The sequence below is a fragment of the Oncorhynchus mykiss genome, chromosome 12 (genome assembly GCF_057628025.1).
Source record: "Oncorhynchus mykiss isolate SJ-2025 chromosome 12, ASM5762802v1, whole genome shotgun sequence".
Taxonomy (NCBI): domain Eukaryota; kingdom Metazoa; phylum Chordata; class Actinopteri; order Salmoniformes; family Salmonidae; genus Oncorhynchus; species Oncorhynchus mykiss.
The window spans coordinates 20,923,567-20,945,378 of NC_143033.1; the positions used below are offsets into that span (position 1 = coordinate 20,923,567).

General features: G+C 44.6%; 1 protein-coding gene across 4 annotated transcripts in view; it reads left to right on the forward strand.

Moving 5' to 3' along the window:
• LOC110537154 (netrin receptor UNC5C) overlaps positions 1 to 21,812 on the forward strand; it is a 267,850-nt gene that overhangs the window by 126,918 nt on the left and 119,120 nt on the right. For all 4 annotated transcript variants that reach the window (XM_036937159.2, XM_090191973.1, XM_036937158.2 and 1 more), the window contains one exon: positions 11,770 to 12,006. In XM_036937159.2, the coding sequence (XP_036793054.2) occupies positions 11,770 to 12,006 (237 nt within the window). The remainder of the gene's footprint in view (positions 1 to 11,769; positions 12,007 to 21,812) is intronic.

Below are 21,812 nucleotides of genomic sequence, written 5' to 3' on the forward strand. Positions count from 1 at the left end.
CAGTACAACTTATTTCTCTGAGAGTGAGCCACATATATTGCATTTTGCAAATTTGTCTCTCTGAAATGAAACCAGTAAGTGATAGATTTGAAACAAATACATGTTTGTCATTGACAACCTCATGCCATGATTAGATAGTGAGAAAACACACCAATCTCTTTCATAATTTCTTTAAACAATACAATTAAATTTACCAACGTTTCTGAAAATTAATATATAGCGTTTTGGAATAAAACTTCATATAGGGGGCTTGAAATCATGCACTCAATGTACAAAAAGAGAAAGGGAGAGAAGGGGGGGGGGGCAGAGAGAGAAAAATAATTACAGAGAGAGAAAGAGAAATGGAACTGTACTGTATGTAAAATAAAGAACTAGACAGAAATGAGGTGGCCATATTGGTGTTTTTAGTCATTTCAACTGGCTGTTTGTGCTGGGCATTTCTGATATTGTGTTTTGCTATTTCTGTCCTTGATCTGAAAGCACCAGGCGATCTGTCCTGGCTTCCTAATGAAAAACCTTTTAATCTGAGAGAGAGACAGAGAGAGGTGAGAGAGAACATATAGAGAGATGGAGAGGAAAGAGAAAAAGGAATGTGGAGGGAGAGAAAGAAAGAGAGAGAGAGGAAAGAGAAATAGGTAGGAGTGAGAAACAGAGTGAAGTTTATCGAAAGCATGTCCATTTCTCATTTAGCACATTTTCTACGCTTATCTCCAGGCCCACTCGCCCATCCCACTACTGCTGCAGCTCTCCCGCCTCGCACACTGCCATGCTGAGGTGGGCAAAATCAATTTTTGCAGATACATTTTTGCAATTACATCACTTACTCTGTTTAAGATAAGATGCATGAATTGGACTACTCTTGAAGCACCAGATTGAATTATTCATTTGGTTTACTCAACTCAGTCTTTCTCTCTCTCTCTTCCCCCCCCTTTCTCTCTCTCCTCCTCTCTCTCTTTCTCCCTCCCCCCACCTCTCTGTCTCTCTCGGTCCTGGGTCCCATGGTCCCAGGGGATGAAATATGAGTGTGTTTAGCACTCTTCAATAGAGAGCACAGGACATGGGAGGGGTCACTGAACCTCTAATGCTACCCAATAAATATGTGCTGCTCCTAGCCTCGTCTGTGTTGGGAGAGGGGGGAATAAGCTCTCTCTGTCTTTCTATCTCTCTCTCTGAGTGTATGGCTACATTAGTGTATACAGGGGGAGAAGACGAGAAATGAAAGTAGATAGCTGAGTGCATGGGAGCATATGCATTCATCGTGTGGGTTGTTTATGGTAGTGTTTTAATGTTTCTGTGTTTGTGAGAACAGAGTCATCCATATAGATTTGAGCCACCAGTCTAGTATTGGTCTTTACTTATTTCAAGACAGCCAGTATTGATTGAAGGGAGTCTTTAGCATTGATTTATGTTCACTCAATGTAATGGGGAGATGTGCTGGGAACACGGTGATAATAGGTGGCTCTGATTGACAGTGCTCACTGTCTTGTGACACTTTGCATGACAGCGTGGTCTTATACCAGATAATGGTGGTGGACTCAAGTTCTTTACAGATCACTGTATAGGCCTACTGGATTTCCCTAAAAGCATTCCCTACTGTAGAACATTCCTTGGGGGGGAAATTCCTCTTGTCCTTCTCCCCAGCTCACTACATGTATTGCCCATTGTCCTTAAAGCTGGAATCCTTCATGGTGAAACGGCCATGTCCGTTTGGGATATTACAACAACCAAGAAGTTACTGCAAACAACAAACACTGTTTTTTTCCCTCTGACATGAGAGGCTCCTTCCTCGTTTCAACAACAAAACAAAAACAATAAGGAATGCGCTGGGGGCAAACATTGGTGCAGTTTCCCCTCATGAATTTCCATCTTTAAGAGAGAGAAACGGTCAGACAGAAAGGAGGAGTGGAGAGATGAGAGGGGGGAATGGAGGACAGTAGGAGTATAAGAATAAGGGTTGGGATGAGAGGAGAGAATGCATCAGCCAAGTGAAGAGCAGAGGAGTGTGTGGGGAATAGAGGAGGAAAGGAAAAGGAGAAGATTTATGCCCACGTTCATCCGTGTTCACACTTGACTCTCCGCTCATGGAGGGGAAACGGAGGCCCAGTTGATAGAGTGGCTTCCTGGGGACAATAAATCTGCTTGTGGAGAGATAGAATAGAGCTTATCTTCCACTATGGTGTCAGGGAGGAGCATTCACCAGCTGTCATCACACATACAGAGCAACTATATAACATACGGCAACACCACAGAAAGACAGAGGAAAACAATACACATTCCCAGACCAATAGAGACAAATTATAAACATTCTCAAGGCCACTTAGTTCAGCAATATAGTAGTCTCAAACAGGCATAATGGAGTCATATTCAGACAGCTCAGAAATGAATCCTGCATACAAAGTTTCTTACTCTACTTCAACAGTGCCTTCAGAAAGTATTCACACCCCTTGACCTATTCTACATTTTGTTTCAGCCTGAATAAAAACATGATTCATTTCAGATTTTGTGTCACTGTGTCACCCCATAATGGCAAAGTGGAAATATGTTTTTAGATTACATTTTGTGAAATTAATTAAAAATGAAAAGCTGAAATGTCTTGAGTCAATAAGTATTCAACCCCTTTGTTATGGCAATCCTAAATAAGTTCAGGAGTAAATATGTGCTTAACAAGTCACTAAATAAGTTGCATGGACTCTCTCTGTGTACAATATTAGTGTTTAACATTATTTTTGAATGACTACCTCATCTCTGTACCCCAGACATACAATTATCTGTAAGGTCCCGCAGTCAAGCAGTGCATTTCAAACACAGATTCTACCACAAAGATCAGGGAGGATTTCCAATACCTCACAAAGAAGGACAGCTATTGGTAAAAATAAAGCAGACATTGAATATCTCTTTGAGCATGGTGAAGTTATTAATTACACTTTGGATGGTGTATCAACACACCCAGTCACTACAGAGATATAGGCGTCCTTCCTAACTCAGTTGTCGGAGAGGAAGGAAACCACTCAGGGATTTCACCATGAGGCCAATGGTGACTTTAAAACAGTTAGAGTTGAATGGCTGTGATAGGAGAAAACTGAGGATGGATCAACGACATTGTATTTGGTCCACAGTACTAACCTTAATGACAGAATGAAGAGAAGGAAGCCTGTACAGAATAACAAATATTTCAAAACATGCATCCTGTTTGCAGTAAGGCGCTAAAGAAAAACTGCAAAACATGTACTTTATGTCCTGAATAAAAAGTGTTATGTTTGGGGCAAATAAATGTACTTTATGTCCTGAATACAAAGTGTTATGTTTGGGGCAAATCCAACACAACACCTCATTGAGTACCACTCTTCATATTTCAAGTATGGTGGTGACTGCATCATGTTATGGGTATGCTTGTCATAGACAAGGACTAAGGATCTTTTTGAGGATAATAAGAAACAGAATACAGCTAAGCACAGGAAAAATTGGTTTAGTCTGCTTCCCAACAGACACTGGAAGACAACTTCACCTTTCAGCAGGACAATAACCTAAAACACAAGGCCAAATCTACACTGGAGTTGCTCACCAAGACTACATTGAATGTTCCTGAGTGGCCGAGTTACAGTTTTGACTTGAATCAGCTTGAAATTCTATGGCAAGACTTGAAAATGGCTGTCTAACAATGATCAACAACAAACTTGACAGAGCTTGAAGAATTTTAAAAAGAATAATGTGCAATCCAGACTCACAGCTGTAATTGTTGCCAAAGTTGTGTCACGTGTGCTCCCTCTCCAGCCTCTAGGTCACCAGGCTGCTCGTTATGGCACACAGCTGTCATCATCATTATGCGCACCTGCGCTCACCTGGACTCCATCACCCCCTTGATTACCTGCCCTCTATAAGTCCCTCCCTTTGGTTCCTTCCCTATATCTGTCACTCCCTTTGGTTCCTTCCCCAGTCGTCATTGTTTCTGTTTCAGTTTCATGTCTGTGTGCTGTTCGTGTTTCTTGTTTTGTATTATGTTTCATTCATTAAACGTCTTCACTCACTGAACTTGCTTCCCGGCTCCCAGCTCACACGTTACAAGGTGATTCTAATATGGGGTATTGCGTGTAAACAGGTAATAAAAAAATATTGAATCCATTTTGAATTCAGGCTGTAACACAACAAAATGTGGAATAAGTCAAGGGGTATGAATACTTTTGGAAGGCACTTTATATGTCGGGATACTGTCTGCATAAATTCACAGTTCACTTCTCCTTTCATAAAGTAATCCCTTGATTTACAGTACTGTATTTCTGTTGGGACTGAGACCCACTGAAGTCTGCTTCTATTACTCCCCACATCTTCTTTTGCTAACTCAATTTGATTTAATACGTTTTTACTTTTCTGTGAGCTGACTAAACTCAACTTAACTTTTTTTTGTCAACTCAACAAATGTAGCAAATTTAGTTGACTTGGCTAGATAAACAAGTCATTTTGACTGAATCTTTATTTATTTTTTTACAGTGTACAGTCGTGGCCAAAAGTTTTGAGCATGACACAAATACGAATTTTCACAAAGTCTGCTGCCTCAGTTTGTATGATGGCAATTTGCATATTCTCCAGAATGTTATGAAGAAGGATCAGATGAATTGCCAAGTCCCTCTTTGCCATGCAAATGAACTAAATCCCCCCAAAAACATGTCCACTGGATTTCAAATCTGCCACAAAAGGACCAGCTGACATCATGTCATTGATTCTCTCGTTAACACAGGTGTGAGTGTTGACGAGGACAAGGCTGGAGATCACTCTATCATGCTGATTCAAATCAAATCAAATCAAATGTATTTATATAGCCCTTCGTACATCAGCTGATATCTCAAAGTGCTGTACAGAAACACAGCCTAAAACCCCAAACAGCAAGCAATGCAGGTGTAGAAGCACGGTGGCTAGGAAAAACTCCCTAGAAAGGCCAAAACCTAGGAAGAAACCTAGAGAGGAACCAGGCTATGTGGGGTGGCCAGTCCTCTTCTGGCTGTGCCGGGTGGAGATTATAACAGAACATGGCCAAGATGTTCAAATGTTCATAAATGACCAGCATGGTCAAATAATAATAAGGCAGAACAGTTGAAACTGGAGCAGCAGCACGGTCAGGTGGACTGGGGACAGCAAGGAGTCATCATGTCAGGTAGTCCTGGGGCATGGTCCTAGGGCTCAGGTCAGTTGAAACAGGAGCAGCAGCACGGCCAGGTGGACTGGGGACAGCAAGGAGTCATCATGTCAGGTAGTCCTGGGGCATGGTCCTAGGGCTCAGGTCCTCCGAGAGAGAGAAAGAAAGAGAGAAGGAGAGAATTAGAGAATGCACACTTAGATTCACACAGGACACCGAATAGGACAGGAGAAGTACTCCAGATATAACAAACTGACCCTAGCCCCCCGACACATAAACTACTGCAGCATAAATACTGGAGGCTGAGACAGGAGGGGTCAGGAGACACTGTGATTGAGTTTGAATAACAGACTGGAGGTTTCAAAAGGAGGGTGGTGCTTGGAATCATTGTTCTTCTTCTGTCAGCCATGGTTACCTGCAAGGAAACACGTGCCGTCATCATTGCTTTGCACAAAAAGGGCTTGACAGGCAAGGATATTGCTGCCAGTAAGATTGCTCCTAAATCAACCATCTATAGGATCATCAAGAACTTCAAGGAGAGCTGTTCAATTGTTGTTTATAAGGCTTCAGGGCGCCCAAGAAAGTCCAACAAGCACCAGGACCATCTCCTAAAGTTGAGTCAGCTGCGGGATCAGGGCACCACCAGTACAGAGCTTGCTCAGGAATGGCAGCAGGCAGGTGTGAGTGCATCTGCACGCACAGTGAAGTGAAGACTTTTGGAGGATGGTCTGGTGTCAAGAAGGGCAGCAAAGAAGCCACTTCTCTCCAGGAAAAACATCAGGGACAGACTGATATTCTGCAAAAGGTACAGGGATTGAGCTGCTGAGGACTGGGGTAAAGTCATTTTCTCTGATGAATCCCCTTTCTGATTGTTTGGGGCATCCGGAAAAAAAGCTTGCCCGGAGAAGACAAGGTGAACGCTACCATCAGTCCTGTGTCATGCCAACAGTAAAGCATCCTGAGACCATTCATGTGTGGGGTTGCTTCTCAGCCAAGGGAGTGTGCTCACTCACAATTTTGCCTAAGAACACAGCCATGAATAAAGAATGGTACCAACACATCCTCCGAGAGCAACTTCTCCCAACCATCCAGGAACAGTTTGGAGACAAACAATGCCTTTTCCACCATGATGGAGCACCTTGCCATAAGGCAAAAGTGATAACTAAGTGGCTCGGGGAACAAAACATCAATATTTTGTGTCCATGGCCAGGAAACTCCCCAGACCTTAATCCCATTGAGAATTTGTGATCAATCCTCAAATTCTGACAAACTCCAAGCATTAATTATGCAAGAATGGGCTGCCATCAGTCAGGATGTGGCCCAGAAGTTAATTGACAGCCTGCCAGAGCAGATTTCAGGTCTTGAAAAAGAAGGGTCAACACTGCAAATATTGACTCTTTGCATCAACTTCATGTAATTGTCAATAAAAGCCTTTGACACTTATGAAATGCTTGTAATTATACTTCAGTATTCCATAGTAACATCTGACAAAAATAACTAAAGACACTGAAGCAGCAAACTTTGTGGAAATTAATATTTGTGTCATTCTCAAAACTTTTGACCACAACTGTACAGACAGACACAGGGACATTTCACTGCTGCATTCAAAGGAAAGAAAGGCCACTGAAGGTCTCCGTGATACACAAAGTAGCATCTAGCAGCATAGGGAAACCTCCCTTAATTGACAGGTCCATTAGCTTTTAACAGGAGCTTTTCATTTCTCTGAACTAAAGGCCTGCAGGGCACATGCTCTCTATTCCGGACGGGCACTGGTGTAAAGTACTTAAGTAAAAATACTTTCAAGTACTACTTAAGTAGTTTTTTGGGGTATCTTTACTTTACTTTACTTTACTATTTCTTTTTTTGACAACTTTTACTTTTACTTCACTACATTCCTAAGGAAATGTATGTACTTTTTACTCCCTACATTTTCCCTGACACACAAAAGTACTCGTTACATTTTGAAAGCTTAACAGGACAGGAAAATTGTTAAATTCACACACTTATCAAGAGAACATCCCTGGTCATCACTACTGCCTCTGATCTGGCAGACTCACTAAACACATGCTTGGTTTGTAAATGATGTCTGAGTGTTGGAGTGTGCCCCCTGGCTATCTGTAAAAATAAAAATAGAAATGTGGCTGTCTGCTTTGCTTAATATAAGGAATTAAAAATGATTTAAACTTGTACTGAAGTATATTTAAATCCAAATACTTTTAGTATTTTACTCAAGTAGCATTTTACTAGGTGACTTTCACTGTTTAATCTCAGATTGTGTTTAATGAGGGCCTGTCACAGTGTGATGTGGCTCATCTGTCCTTGATCACCTGATTGCATGATGACACACACACACGTACACACGCACGCACGCACACACACACACACACACACACACACACACACACACACACACACACACACACGGCTTGTCCCTGTACTGTCAATGGTAGCCACTCATCTCTGTAGGAGGGTGGTGGCTGGGAGTCCTGCCTTTCATCTCACCATGAACATATTTGACATTTACAGGGGCTTCCATGACAAATGATTTCCTCTTCTGTGCTTCAGATTGAAATAGTCTGAGCTTGTTTTGTATTTACTCTGGAGAGGAATTCCTGATCATAATGCCTCTGCTTCGGACGGTGTAATAGGCAGGTAAGTTATGAATTACTGTAACACGTTCCATTCGTTGTCCTCCAAAACACACTTAATATTTAGTTGTATTCCTTACAGTGTACTCTCAATGGTGAGGGATTTACTAGTTTAAACTTAATATAACATTCAAGTAATATTCAATTGGGGTCTTGAAATATTCAGTAATAAGACACATAATACAAATTAGGAAACACCTCCAATTATCGAAGAAAATAGCAGTTGAATAAAATGTAAACACTCTAAAATATGGAAGCAATTAAAAACTAGCATATTGAAATCTAGTCGAGGAAATGCTTGACAGTATATTGCATATAAAACAGTTTAGGCATATGGTTTATTAAATAGATTATTACAGAAAAGTTATGAGTCTAAACAAGTCAACAAAAAAACCATGTTTCTCAGCATAATTATTTTGAACCCAATAAGTATGACAGTAAGTTATGCAGTCATTTACGAAACTATCAGATACAGACAAAATGATTCTTACAGGCGATTAGCTAGCTGTTGTTTGGAGTCGGAAGTCTAGCTACAGTTTTTTCCTTCTTCTTCTCTCTGTCTGAGTGTGTCCTCTTGTTCTGTTGTGTTTCCTGTTTCACACGTCCAGTGTGACTGTTGGGTGGGCGCCGCAGTGTCAGCCGAAGCACTGTAGCCATGGAGGCAGGGCATCAGTCTGGCTCTCAGATCACTTTGGTGTTAGCAGAACAGATAGAAGTCCATCCCATTGGGCCTCTATGACCATCAAAGCACCAAGGCCAGGCAATATCGTCAGCTGATTTAATCTCAATTAAGTACCTTTATGTGATTGTTTTCAGTGAAAATGGTCAAAAACAAACAAGAAAAGCTTCTTAGCAAAGAGACATTTCTCAAGCAAGAATTTTGCTAGAACTGTCTTAAAGTGGTTTGATTAGGGGGTAAACTGAAAATATATTACTGGCAGAGAGGTTTGAAACTCTCGTTCCTATTGGTCTATTAACTCATTTACCACATGGTGATGTCACCATGGAAGGCCAAAACAGCTCTTACACTAAAAGGGAATTATTATAATTTTCACAATTTCACAGTATTATTCCAACCTCATGCTGCAGTGGAGTGTGCGCTGTTGGTGCGTTAGAGCAGAGGGAGGAACTGAGAAACTGAGAGAGGAAAAGAGAGATGGAAGTAGAGAGAAATGGAGATAGAACTACTCTTTGAGCTTGTTCTTGTTCTATATTCTATTGACTAGAGTGCGAGGGCCAGTCAGATTGTTTAAGAGTCAGGGTCTTTCAAGTATCATGTGGTTTCTTTTTCCATTTATGGGCTGTTTTTCACTGGAGGGCTGCAACCATTCCCTTGTATTTAGGATTTCTTACACTCTAGAAGTTGATGCATTCCAGAGTGTATTGTGTGTGTGTGTGTGTGTGCGTGCGTGCGTGCGTGCGTGCGCGCGTGTGTGTGTGTGTGCGTGTGGAACAACGTTCTGAATTCTTTCATGCTTGTTTCTGAACTCCAGCCCAACGGTCAGACACAGAGGGAGGGAGAGGGAGCGAGGGAAGGAAAGAGATAGAGAGATAGAAGCAGTAGAGGGTGAAAGGAGGCTAACACTTTCTTTAATGAGGTTCCTCGGCTTTCTTCCATTGTTTCTGGTTCAGGGTCCCTGGGCCTGGGTGGAGAGTGGGCCATAGCCAAGGTGCACTGTAAGCTACCTCCAAAAGTTCTGATACAATATATTGTAATAGTGGAGAATAGTCTCTATAGATTGCCCTTGGAGAGGAAAGTGTGTGTAGTTATTAGCCATTTAGTGAGAATTGAAGTGCATCAACCCACACCCAGCACAGCTCTCCTCTCCTGCATGTCGTGACTCGTGGTGAGTACTGAGCACTCAACCCATCCACACACACCTGTGAGGAAGAGAGGTCACAGGTAAGGGGTTAAAGGTCACTCAGAGTTTACTGCTACTCCTCAATTAGCACTATATCAGGAGCTGAGGATAGAGAGGAGTGATTTAGCACCCATGGTGATGAATAGCAGACACACTGCTCCGCACACACACACTCAGACACACATGCATGCACACATGGTCCAGTGCATACACACACACACATCCACACACACAAACACACAAGCGCACACACACTAACCTGGTAGTTTTCTAATCGAGGGCTTGGATGATTGAGGACACCTCCAGCCTTTATTGTCAGAGCAATCAGCTCCAATCTATGGCAGAGAGAGAGGAGATAACATTAGAATGTTAGCTAGAGATCATGAGAGGAAAGATAAATATCCACACAGGCACTATTTACTGCTCAGACAGCAGCAGCGTCTGTCTGGGAGACCTGGAGGCCTGATGCAGACAACAAGGCTCCAGTATGTCTGGACACCACAGAGAGAGAGAGAGAGAGAGAGAGAGAGAGAGAGAGAGAGAGCGAGAGAGGAGAGAGAGAGAGGAGAGAGAGAGAGAGAGAGAGAGGTGAGAGAGGAGAGAGGAGAGAGAGAGGAGAGAGAGAGAGAGAGAGGAGAGAGAGAGAGAGAGAGAGGAGAGAGAGAGAGGGAGAGAGAGAGAGGAGAGATAGAGGGACATGGAAGAATTACTGATGGTGCTGATAAACCTTTATGCTATTCCTCTCTGTCTCTGTGTCACCATATCTCTCCATCGCTCTCTTTCTCTTTTTCTCACTCTCTCTCTCTCTTTCTCTGGCTCTCTCTCTCTCTGCTTCACCCTCTCTCTCTCTGTCTCTGTCCTTTATTTCTCTCATTCTGTTTCACCCTCTCCTTTTCTCTGTGTCTCTCTCTGACACACTGGATTCTTTCGGGTAGACTGGTGAATAATTGATGTCCACCGGTTCGATGGTAAGAATAGAACCGTTCTGGAGGTGACAAATGGAGTGTCGAATGGGCTTCATCTTTCCCTCTTCAAGGAGTCGGGAACTTGTGTGTGAGTTTGTGTGTGTGTGTGTATGTATGTGTGTGTGTGTGCGTGTGCGTGTGTGCGTGCGCGCGTGCATGTGCATGCGTGTGCGTGTGTGTGTGTGTGTGTGTTCTTGTGTCATTTAAGATAGGGGATGAAAGAGACCTGTAATTACAGGGAAGCGTATATCTGTCTGCAGCTGAACTATCCCAGGAATGGACTAAAAGGGGCCAAAAGCCTGGGGTCGTCGTCGTTAGATATCCTGTGTGTGAGAACGTTTCACCTGGCCTTCTTCTTCTCCTCCCTCTCAACCCCTGAACCCCCTGGTTCTCATCATCTCACATTATCTCTTCCCTCCTTCCCAGTCAGTAGACAGCAGTAACTGCATGAGGTTAGGGCAGCCAGACTGGTGTTTAAATCCTGTCTGCCTGGGAAGAATCCCAGAACCTTCCTGGACTCTAAAATACACCTGTCTAAACATTCAGGACCATCAAATATAGGGATGCCACTGTGTGCAAAGTGGGATACAATAATCCCATGCAAAGATGATGGTAATAACACATTATCCTCTTGTTTTATTTCCACCCCCCCTCTCCTTTCTTTCTCTCTCCTTCCTCTCTCTCCTTCTTCTCTCTCTCCTTTATCTCTCTCTCTCTCTCTCTCTCTCTCTCTCTCTCTCTCTCCTCTCTCTCTCTCTCTCTTGCGCTCTCCTTCCTCTCTCCTTCTTCTCTCTCCTCTCTCTCTCTCTCTCTCTCTCTCTCTCTCTCTCTCTCTCTCCCCTCTCTCTCTCTCTCTCTCTCACGCACTCTCCTTCCTCCCTCTCTCGCCTTCCTCTCTTTCTCGCTCTCTCTCCTTCCTCTCTCTCTCTCTCTCCCTCTCCTCTCTCTCTCTCTCTCTCTCTCTCTCTCTCTCTCTCTCCCTCTCTCTCGCTTTCTCTTGCCCTCTCCTTCCCCTCTCTCTCTCTCTCTCTCTCTCTCTCTCTCCTTCCTCTCTCTCCTTTTTCTCTCTCTCCTTCCTCTCTCTCTCTATCCTTCGTCTCTCTCCTTCCTCTCTCTCTCTCTCTCCCTTCTTCCTCACTCTCTCTCTCCTTCGTCTCTTTCTGCAGTGAGAGATGATGATGACTTCATGGGATTGGGTGATCTGCCAGAGACCTTCCCCTCGGACCCTCCGGAGCCCCTCCCAGTGTTCCTGATGGAGCCCGAGGAGGCGTACATCGTCAAGAACAAACCTGTCAATCTCTACTGCAAGGCCACGCCCGCCACTCAGATCTACTTCAAATGCAACAGCGAGTGGGTCCACCAGAAAGAACACACCGTAGAGGAGAGGGTGGACGAGAACTCGGGTCAGTAAAACTACCAGTGTGAATGTTTTTCTCATATGCACTGTATCTGGTTGTGGTGTGTCCTGTGGACAACATTTTATCAACCCTGGAGTGCATTTAATGATCAACATGGACCAAACCTTTAAACATGAACAAAAAAGATCATCATGGTTGAAGTCGAACAGACAGCACAGACACTGAGACAAACAGACCCAGACTCACCCTTCAGCTACGCAGTTCGGTCAGAAAATCAAGGAGATGAATTATTCAGTGAAAACTTTACTATGCCCTTTACCACACCCCTAGAACACACACACACGCACACGCTGACACATACACATCCACACACACACGGTTAATGAGAATAGGATTTTTGTAGCATAGCGACAGTCTTGTTAAACTGAAAGAGATATTTTAACACAGGGCTGCACCAATACTAGTCTGTCACTGCAGAGGCTCTGTCTGAAAGAGTTGAAACTGGACATCATTAAGACTGAGACACAACACAGACAGAGGCATACTGTTCTCCTTCAGACACTACTCTCTTTCTCTCTCTCTTTATCTCTCTCTGTCCTTATCTTCTCTCTCTCTCTCTCTCTCTCTCTCTCTCTCTCTCTTTCTCTCCCTCTCTCTCTCTCTATCTGTGTCCTTATCTCCTCACTCAATTCCCTTTTCTTCTATCGCTCTCTTCTTCTCTCCTACTGTTTCTCTTTACATCAGTCATTATCAGTGTGAGTGAATATTGTTTGATGCTAAACCCTTATGTCTGACGCAAGTCCTCCACACCCTCATCCTCACCCTCACCCCACCCTCACCCCCACCCTCACCCCCACCCCAACTCTCATCCCCACCCCAACTCTCATCCCCTCCCCAACTCTCACCCCCACCCTCATCCCCACCCCTGCCCTGAACCCACACCCTCATTCCCACCCCCACCCCAACTCTCATCCATACTCTCATCCACATCTCAACTCTCATCCCCACTCTCACCCCCACCCTCACCTCCACCCCAACTCTCATCCCCACCCTCATCCCCAACCCCACCCTCATCCCCACCCTCACCCCCACCCTCATCCCCACCCCCACCCTCACCCCCACCCTCACCCCCACCCTAACCACCCTCACCCCCACCCTCACCCTCACCTCCACCCTCATCCCCACCCCCACCCTCACCCCCACCCCAACTCTCAGAAACCAAGTCATAGCAGCATTCAGATATGTTCATACACACACCCTGGTGAAGGACTTCAGACCCAGTGAGCACAGTAGACAGTCCTGGCCTGTAGATAGTCCAACAGAAAGAGACTGGATCTTCTGCTTACCAAGGCAGACGTCCATTCTCCATCTCTTTCTCTGTTTGTCAGTCCTTTCTGCTTACCTCTCGCTCGTGTGTGTGTGTGTGTGTGTGCGTGCGTGCATGCGCATATGCATATGCACGTTCGTGTGTGAATATGTGTGCTTGCATGTACGTGCATACAGTATGTTTGGATGTGTGCAGGTGTGTGGTGTGTTTAGCCCCCACTCATGTAAAGGTTGAATGGTGAATCCCAGAGTGGAGGGGCTGAGGCTGTTTCTGACTAAAGCCTGCTCCTCTGGGCTCCACAGACATTACACACAGCACCATTCGGCTGATTGGCTGTATTCAGCTGCCAACGGGGGAAATTGACTTCTTTTTGTAGCCCACAGGTAGCAATCACACAGCATTTACCCTCTTTAATCCGAGAGACACACACACATCGCTGCACTCACTGGAATACACACACACACACACACACACATCCCTGCACCCACTGGCACACATACACACATCCCTGCACCCACAGGCACACACACATCCCTGCACACACACACATACGCATAATCACATATGTGCACAGACTCTCTCAATTCCCCCTCTCACATGCATGCTTTCTTTAAATAAACAGACATCAGGGTGGAACATACTTCAACATGTTCCAAACAGAGCAACACACACACACAGATACTATACACACTGACTGATCAAAACATTAGGAACACCTTCCTGATATTTAGTTGCACCCCCTTTTCCCCTCAGAACAGCCTCAGTTCAAGGTGTCAAACTTGTTCCACAGGGATGCTGGTCCATGTCGACTCCAATGCTTTCCACAGTTGTGTCAAGTCCTTGGAAGTCCTTTGGGTGGTGGACCATTCTTGATACACACGGGCAACTATTGAGTGTGAAAAACCCATTGCAGTTCTTGACACACTCAAACCGGTGTAGCTGGCATCTATACCATACCCCGTTCAAAGGCACTTAAATATTTGATCTTGCCCATTCACCCGCTGAATGGCACACACACACACTCCATGTCTCAAGGCTTAAAAATCATTCTTTAACCTGTCTCCTCCACTTCATCTACACTGATTGAAGTGGATTTAACAGGTGACATCAATAAGGGATCATAGCTTTCACCTGGTCAGTCTATGTCATGGAAAGATCAGTTTTTGTTCACTCAGTATATATACAGTGGGGAGAACAAGTATTTGACACACTGCCGATTTTGCAGGTTTTCCTACTTACAAAGCTGTCATTTTTATCATAGGTACACTTCAACTGTGAGAGACGGAATCTAAAACAAAAATCCAGAAAATCACATTGTATGATTTTTAAGTAATTAATTTGCATTTTATTGCATGACATAAGTATTTGATACATCAGAAAAGCAGAACTTAATATTTGGTACAGAAACCTTTGTTTGCAATTACAGAGATCATATGTTTCCTGTAGTTCTTGACCAGGTTTGCACACACTGCAGCAGGGATTTTGGCCCACTTCTCCAGATCCTTCAGGTTTCGGGGCTGTCGCTGGGCAATACGGACTTTCAGCTCCCTCCAAAGATTTTCTATTGGGTTCAGGTTTGGAGACTGGCTAGGCCACTCCGGGACCTTGAGATGCTTCTTACGGAGCCACTCCTTAGTTGCCTTGGCTGTGTGTTTCGGATCGTTGTCATGCTGGAAGACCCAGCCACGACCCATCTTCAATGCTCTTACTGAGAGAAGGAGGTTGTTGGCCAAAATCTCGCCATACATGGCTCCATCCATCCTCCCCTCAAGATGGTGCAGTCGTCCTGTCCCCTTTGCAGAAAAGCATCCCCAAAGAATGATGTTTCCACCTCCATGCTTCACGGTTGGGATGGTGTTTTGAGGTTGTACTCATCCTTCTTTTTCCTCCAAACACGGCGAGTGGAGTTTAGACCAAAAAGCTCTATTTTTGTCTCATCAGACCACATAACCTTCTCCCATTCCTCCTCTGGATCATCCAGAGGGTCATTGCAAACATCAGACGGGCCTGGACATGCGCTGGCTTGAGCAGGGGGATCTTGCGTTCGCTGCAGGATTTTAATCCGTGACGGCGTAGTGTGTTACTAATGGTTTTCTTTGAGACTGTGGTCCCAGCTCTCTTCAGGTCATTGACCAGGTCCCGCCGTGTAGTTCTGGGCTGATCCCTCACCTTCCTCATGATCATTGATGCCCCACGAGGTGAGATCTTGCATGGAGCCCCAGACCAAGGGTGATTGACCGTCATCTTGAACTTCTTCCATTTTCTAATAATTGCACCAAAAGTTGTTGCCTTCTCACCAAGCTGCTTGCCTATTGTCCTGTAGCCCATCCCAGCCTTGTGCAGGTCTACAATTTTATCCCTGATGTCCTTACACAGCTCTCTGGTCTTGGCCATTGTGGAGAGGTTGGAGTCTGTTTGATTGAGTGTGTGGACAGGTGTCTTTTATACAGGTAACGAGTTCAAACAGGTGCAGTTAATACAGGTAATGAGTGGAGAACAGGAGGGCTTCTTAAAGAAAAATTATCTGTGAGAGCCGGAATTCTTACTGGTTGGTAGGTGATCAAATACTTATGTCATGCAATAAAATGCAAATGAATTACTTACAAATCATACAATGTGATTTTCTGGATTTCTGTTTTAGATTCTGTCTCTCACAGTTGAAGTGTACCTATGATAAAAATTACAGACCTCTACATGCTTTGTAAGTAGGAAAACCTGCAAAATCGGCAGTGTATCAAATACTTGTTCTCCCCACTGTATACCAGAGCAGATATGAAAACAGTCAGAGAACTTCAAACATCCATTATCTTTTCATTTTGACATGGGGCTGTACTTGAACTGTTATGAAGACTGTGAAGAAGTGTTTTGCAGCGTTGACATTAGAAGAGAAGAGGTTAAAAAGAAGAGGTTAGCAGTGATGCCCCCTTGCCATCATGTCAGAAATCGTATTTGCTAAAAACATCTACAAGCAAACCAACCCACACAGCATACCCACACCACGCTCCACAAACCCAGCCCCAGAGGCTACCCACACTCATTCAACCATACACACGCGCACCCACACCTACACATACACAAACCACACTCCCCGCACTGAAGCCCACAGGCTATGCAGACTCTCTCTCTCTCTCATTCTCTCTCTGTCTCTCTCTCTCTGTCTCTCTGTCTCTCTGTCTCTCTGTCTCTGTCTCTCACTCTCACTCTCACTCTCACTCTCATTCTCAGCCCACTCCAGTCGTCTCTGATTTCCCCAGATTGACAGAAGAGGAGCCCAGAAAGAGGAGAGGTTGGCCATGAGGCCCTGGTCAATACTGGAACTGCTGGAACTTCTGCAGGAAATATTATCTGATGCCCATTTATCATGACACAGCTCTCTCTCTCTCTCTCTCTCTCTTTCTCTCTCTCGCTCTCTCTCTGTCTCTCCCGCTCCCTTTCTCTCTCTCGCTCTCTCCGTTTATCGACAACAGGAGAGAGAGAGAGAGAGAGAGAGAGAGAGAGAGATATGGATGATGGAGAGAGACTGCAAGATGGAGAGAGAGTGGTGGAGAGGGCTACTCTTTGGCAATGTTAACATATATTTTCCATGCCAATAAAACCCTTCAATTGAAATTGAAAATACATTTATAGAGAGAGAGCGATGGAGAGAGATGGAGAGAAATAGAAAGCAGGAGAGAGCAAGACATCGAGAGGGTGAGTGAAGAAGAGATTGAAGGGGAAGCAGGGCATGTTGTGTTGTCAATCAGACAGCAGGCTCCAGCCAAAGCCTCTCTACCTCTGTCTGTATCTCCTGTATATGTATCATTGTATCAGAGTGCAGAAATAGAAACAGAGGGACTAGTGGGTTGCTGCATCTCCTGCCTCTCCTTCCTACCCAGGCTGAGGAACAGCATCATTAGTGCTGTGCTCTACCATGGCCCTGCTTTAGAAGTCATGCAGTGCCGCCTCACTAGAGGAACACCCACGTTAGACGTGCACCATTGATCTCACCTCTCAAACGCTGGCAGGGAGATTTTTCGTCGTTACCAAATATGATTTCCATCGTGCTCGGATTTGAGTTTGATTGATACATTTAGATCAGGATATTATAGTATTTTGAATAGTGCTTTTCAAAGACCCAGACTAACTTTTATTATTTTGATCTAATAAAAACTGTAGCTACCTATGTTTGCATAAGGTAGGAACACCTACTGTATGCAGATGGTCAAAATGATAACCCATTAGATGCCTAGTGCTGAGAGCTGTACCCACGCTGATATCTAGCTCTAGGCTCCAGTGACCTGTAGCCATTGATTTGAACAAATGAGCTGAGAGTTAATTATATGTATGAGAAGAGTAGCAGTGTAAGACACACTGGAGATAGACAGCTCACCATCCATCCTGTAAGAGTTATGTCTGGTAGCATCAAGCAGGAGTGGTGCTCTTCATTTGGGCGGCAGATAATCAGGGTACTTACTTACCCCATCCTCCCCTCCTCCCCCCTCAGTGACTGCTGCTTGTCATTGACTGATCAATAAAAGGAGCTAACGCTAGCCAGTGCTAATGATTGCTTTAATAATGAATCATCTCCAATGGTTCCATCCAGACTCAGAGCACCACACCAGCTATCGTTTAATGGGACAGATTGGAAAATAATTTTGTATCATACTAATGGACAGTGAGTGGGTGTGAGATGGGATGGTGACATCTCAGATCACTAATCACTATAATGGCATCAGTAAGGAGTGGTTCGTTTGCATGAGTTATGATCCCAGAAGTATATTTCAGCCCCTCCATGTGTGTAGTCAGAACTGTAATGAAACAATCTCATATTTGACAGAGTAAATATTAGTAATAGTTCTAGTTGAGCGAATGCATGATGTCAGGGCATGATGTCACGATCTGACCTCAGTCCCCTCTGAAGAGACATAAAGTCCCTGTAACGATCACATTGATTCACAAAGATAAGCAGCCACCTTTTGTTTGAAGTCCCAGAATTCTACAGAACAATCACTAGCTGGCATCCTATATTGTTAGGAGTGTGAATACAGTACATGTTTTCCTCATCATATTAACTAGTCAAGATGATTGCAGTAGAGATTGGTCCAGTCTGAATATGAACATTTGTTATTTGTTATTTTATTAGGATCCCCATTAGCTGTTGCAAAAGCAGCAACTACCGTTCCTGGGATCAAGCTGGATGACATGTGGATGACATGTGGATGACATGCTTGATCAGCCTGCTGCTTGTGCTATGTAGATACTCAACCTGGTCTCAGAGCGTTTGGATTGTTCTGTACATAAATCCGATATACTCCATTTAGCATGATATGTTACGTTTCGTATGGTATGTATTCATTTGTGGGTGTCCATCATCCATTTCAAATGATATGTTACGAATTACATTTGGTACGATATGTTATGAATTTACAAAATGTACGATATGGTATGAAAATACAACATGTACAATATGTACTTCCCATAGTCCTATGTAAAGTAGGGTTAGGGGAAGGGTTAGCTAACATGCTAAGTAGCTAAAAAGTAGTATGTCATTGAAAAGTTGCTAAGTAGCTCAAATGCTAAAGTTGTTCGTGATGAGATGCGAACACACAACTTTGGGTTGATACATTTTCGCGTTATACACCCAACCACCCTCCTTTCATTATACGCCCAACCACCCTCCTTTCATTATACGCCCAACCACCCTCCTTTCATTATACGCCCAACCACCCTCCTTTCATTATACACCCAACCACCCTCCTTTCATTATACGCCCAATCACCCTCCTTTCATTATACGCCCAACCACCCTCCTTTCATTATACGCCCAACCACCCTCCTTTCATTATACACCCAACCACCCTCCTTTCATTATACGCCCAATCACCCTCCTTTCATTATACGCCCAACCACCCTCCTTTCATTATACACCCATCCACCCTCCTTTCATTATACGCCCAACCACCCTCCTTTCATTATACGCCCAACCGCCCAACCACCCTCCTTTCATTATACGCCCAACCACCCTCCTTTCATTATACGCCCAACCACCCTCCTTTCATTATACGCCCAACCACCCTCCTTTCATTATACACCCAACCACCCTCCTTTCATTATACGCCCAATCACCCTCCTTTCATTATACGCCCAACCACCCTCCTTTCATTATACGCCCAACCACCCTCCTTTCATTATACACCCAACCACCCTCCTTTCATTATACGCCCAATCACCCTCCTTTCATTATACGCCCAACCACCCTCCTTTCATTATACACCCATCCACCCTCCTTTCATTATACGCCCAACCACCCTCCTTTCATTATACGCCCAACCGCCCAACCACCCTCCTTTCATTATATGCCCAACCACCCTCCTTTCATTATACGCCCAACCACCCTCCTTTCATTATACGCCCAACCACCCTCCTTTCATTATACACCCAACCACCCTCCTTTCATTATACGCCAACCACCCTCCTTTCATTATACGCCCAACCACCCTCCTTTCATTATACACCCAACCACCCTCCTTTCATTATACACCCAACCACCCTCCTTTCATTATACGCCCAACCACCATCCTTTCATTATACGCCCAACCACCCTCCTTTCATTATACGCCCAACCACCCTCCTTTCAATATACGCCCAACCACCCTCCTTTCATTATACGCCCAACCACCCTCCTTTCATTATACACCCAACCACCCTCCTTTCATTATACACCCAACCACCCTTCTTTCATTATATGCCCAACCACCCTCCTTTCATTATACGCCCAACCACCCTCCTTTCATTATACACCCAACCACCCTCCTTTCATTATACGCCAACCACCCTCCTTTCATTATACGCCCAACCACCCTTCTTTTATTATATGCCCAACCACCCTCCTTTCATTATATGCCCAACCACCCTCCTTTCATTATATACCCAACCACCCTCCTTTCATTATAGGCCCAACCACCCTCCTTTCATTATACGCCCAACCACCCTCCTTTCATTATATGCCCAACCACCCTCCTTTCATTATACGCCCAACCACCCTCCTTTCATTATACGCCCAACCACCCTACTTTCATTATATGCCCAACCACCCTCCTTCCATTATACGCCCAACCACCCTCCTTTCATTATATGCCCAACCACCCTCCTTTCATTATACGCTCAACCACCCTCCTTTCATTATACGCCCAACCACCCTCCTTTCATTATACGCCCAATCACCCTCCTTTCATTATACGCCCAACCACCCTCCTTTCATTATACGCTCAACCACCCTCCTTTCATTATACTCCCCATCACCCTCCTTTCATTATACGCCCAACCACCCTCCTTTCATTATACGCTCAACCACCCTCCTTTCATTATATGCCCAACCACCCTCCTTTCATTATATGCCCAACCACCCTCCTTTCATTATACGCCCAACCACCCTCCTTTCATTAGATGCCCAACCACCCTCCTTTCATTATATGCCCAACCATCCTCCCTTCATTATACGCTCAACCACCCTCCTTTCATTATACTCCCCATCACCCTCCTTTCATTATACGCCCAACCACCCTCCTTTCATTATACGCCCAACCACCCTCCTTTCATTAGATGCCCAACCACCCTCCTTTCATTATATGCCCAACCATCCTCCCTTCATTATACGCTCAACCACCCTCCTTTCATTATACTCCCCATCACCCTCCTTTCATTATACGCCCAACCACCCTCCTTTCATTATACGCCCAACCACCCTCCTTTCATTAGATGCCCAACCACCCTCCTTTCATTATATGCCCAACCATCCTCCTTTCATTATACTCCCAACCACCCTCCTTTCATTATACGCTCAACCACCCTCCTTTCATTATACGCCCAACCATCCTCCCTTCATTATACGCTCAACCACCCTCCTTTCATTATACTCCCCATCACCCTCCTTTCATTATACGCCCAACCACCCTCCTTTCATTATACGCCCAACCACCCTCCTTTCATTATACGCTCAACCACCCTCCTTTCATTATACGCTCAACCACCCTCCTTTCATTATACGCCCAACCACCCTCCTTTCATTATACGCCCAACCGCCCAACCACCCTCCTTTCATTATACGCCCAACCACCTTCCTTTCATTATACACCCAACCACCCTCCTTTCATTATACACCCAACCACCCTCCTTTCATTATACGCCCAACCACCCTCCTTTCATTATACGCCCAACCACCCTCCTTTCATTATACACCCAACCACCCTCCTTTCATTACACCCCCAACCACCCTCCTTTCATTATATGCCCAACCACCCTCCTTTCATTATACGCCCAACCACCCTCCTTTCATTATACGCCCAATCACCCTCCTTTCATTATACGCCCAACCACCCTCCTTTCATTATACGCTCAACTACCCTCCTTTCATTATACGCCCAACCACCCTCCTTTCATTATACGCCCAACCACCCTCCTTTCATTATACACCCAACCACCCTCCTTTCATTATACTCACCATCACCGTCCTTTCATTATACGCCCAACCACCCTCCTTTCATTAT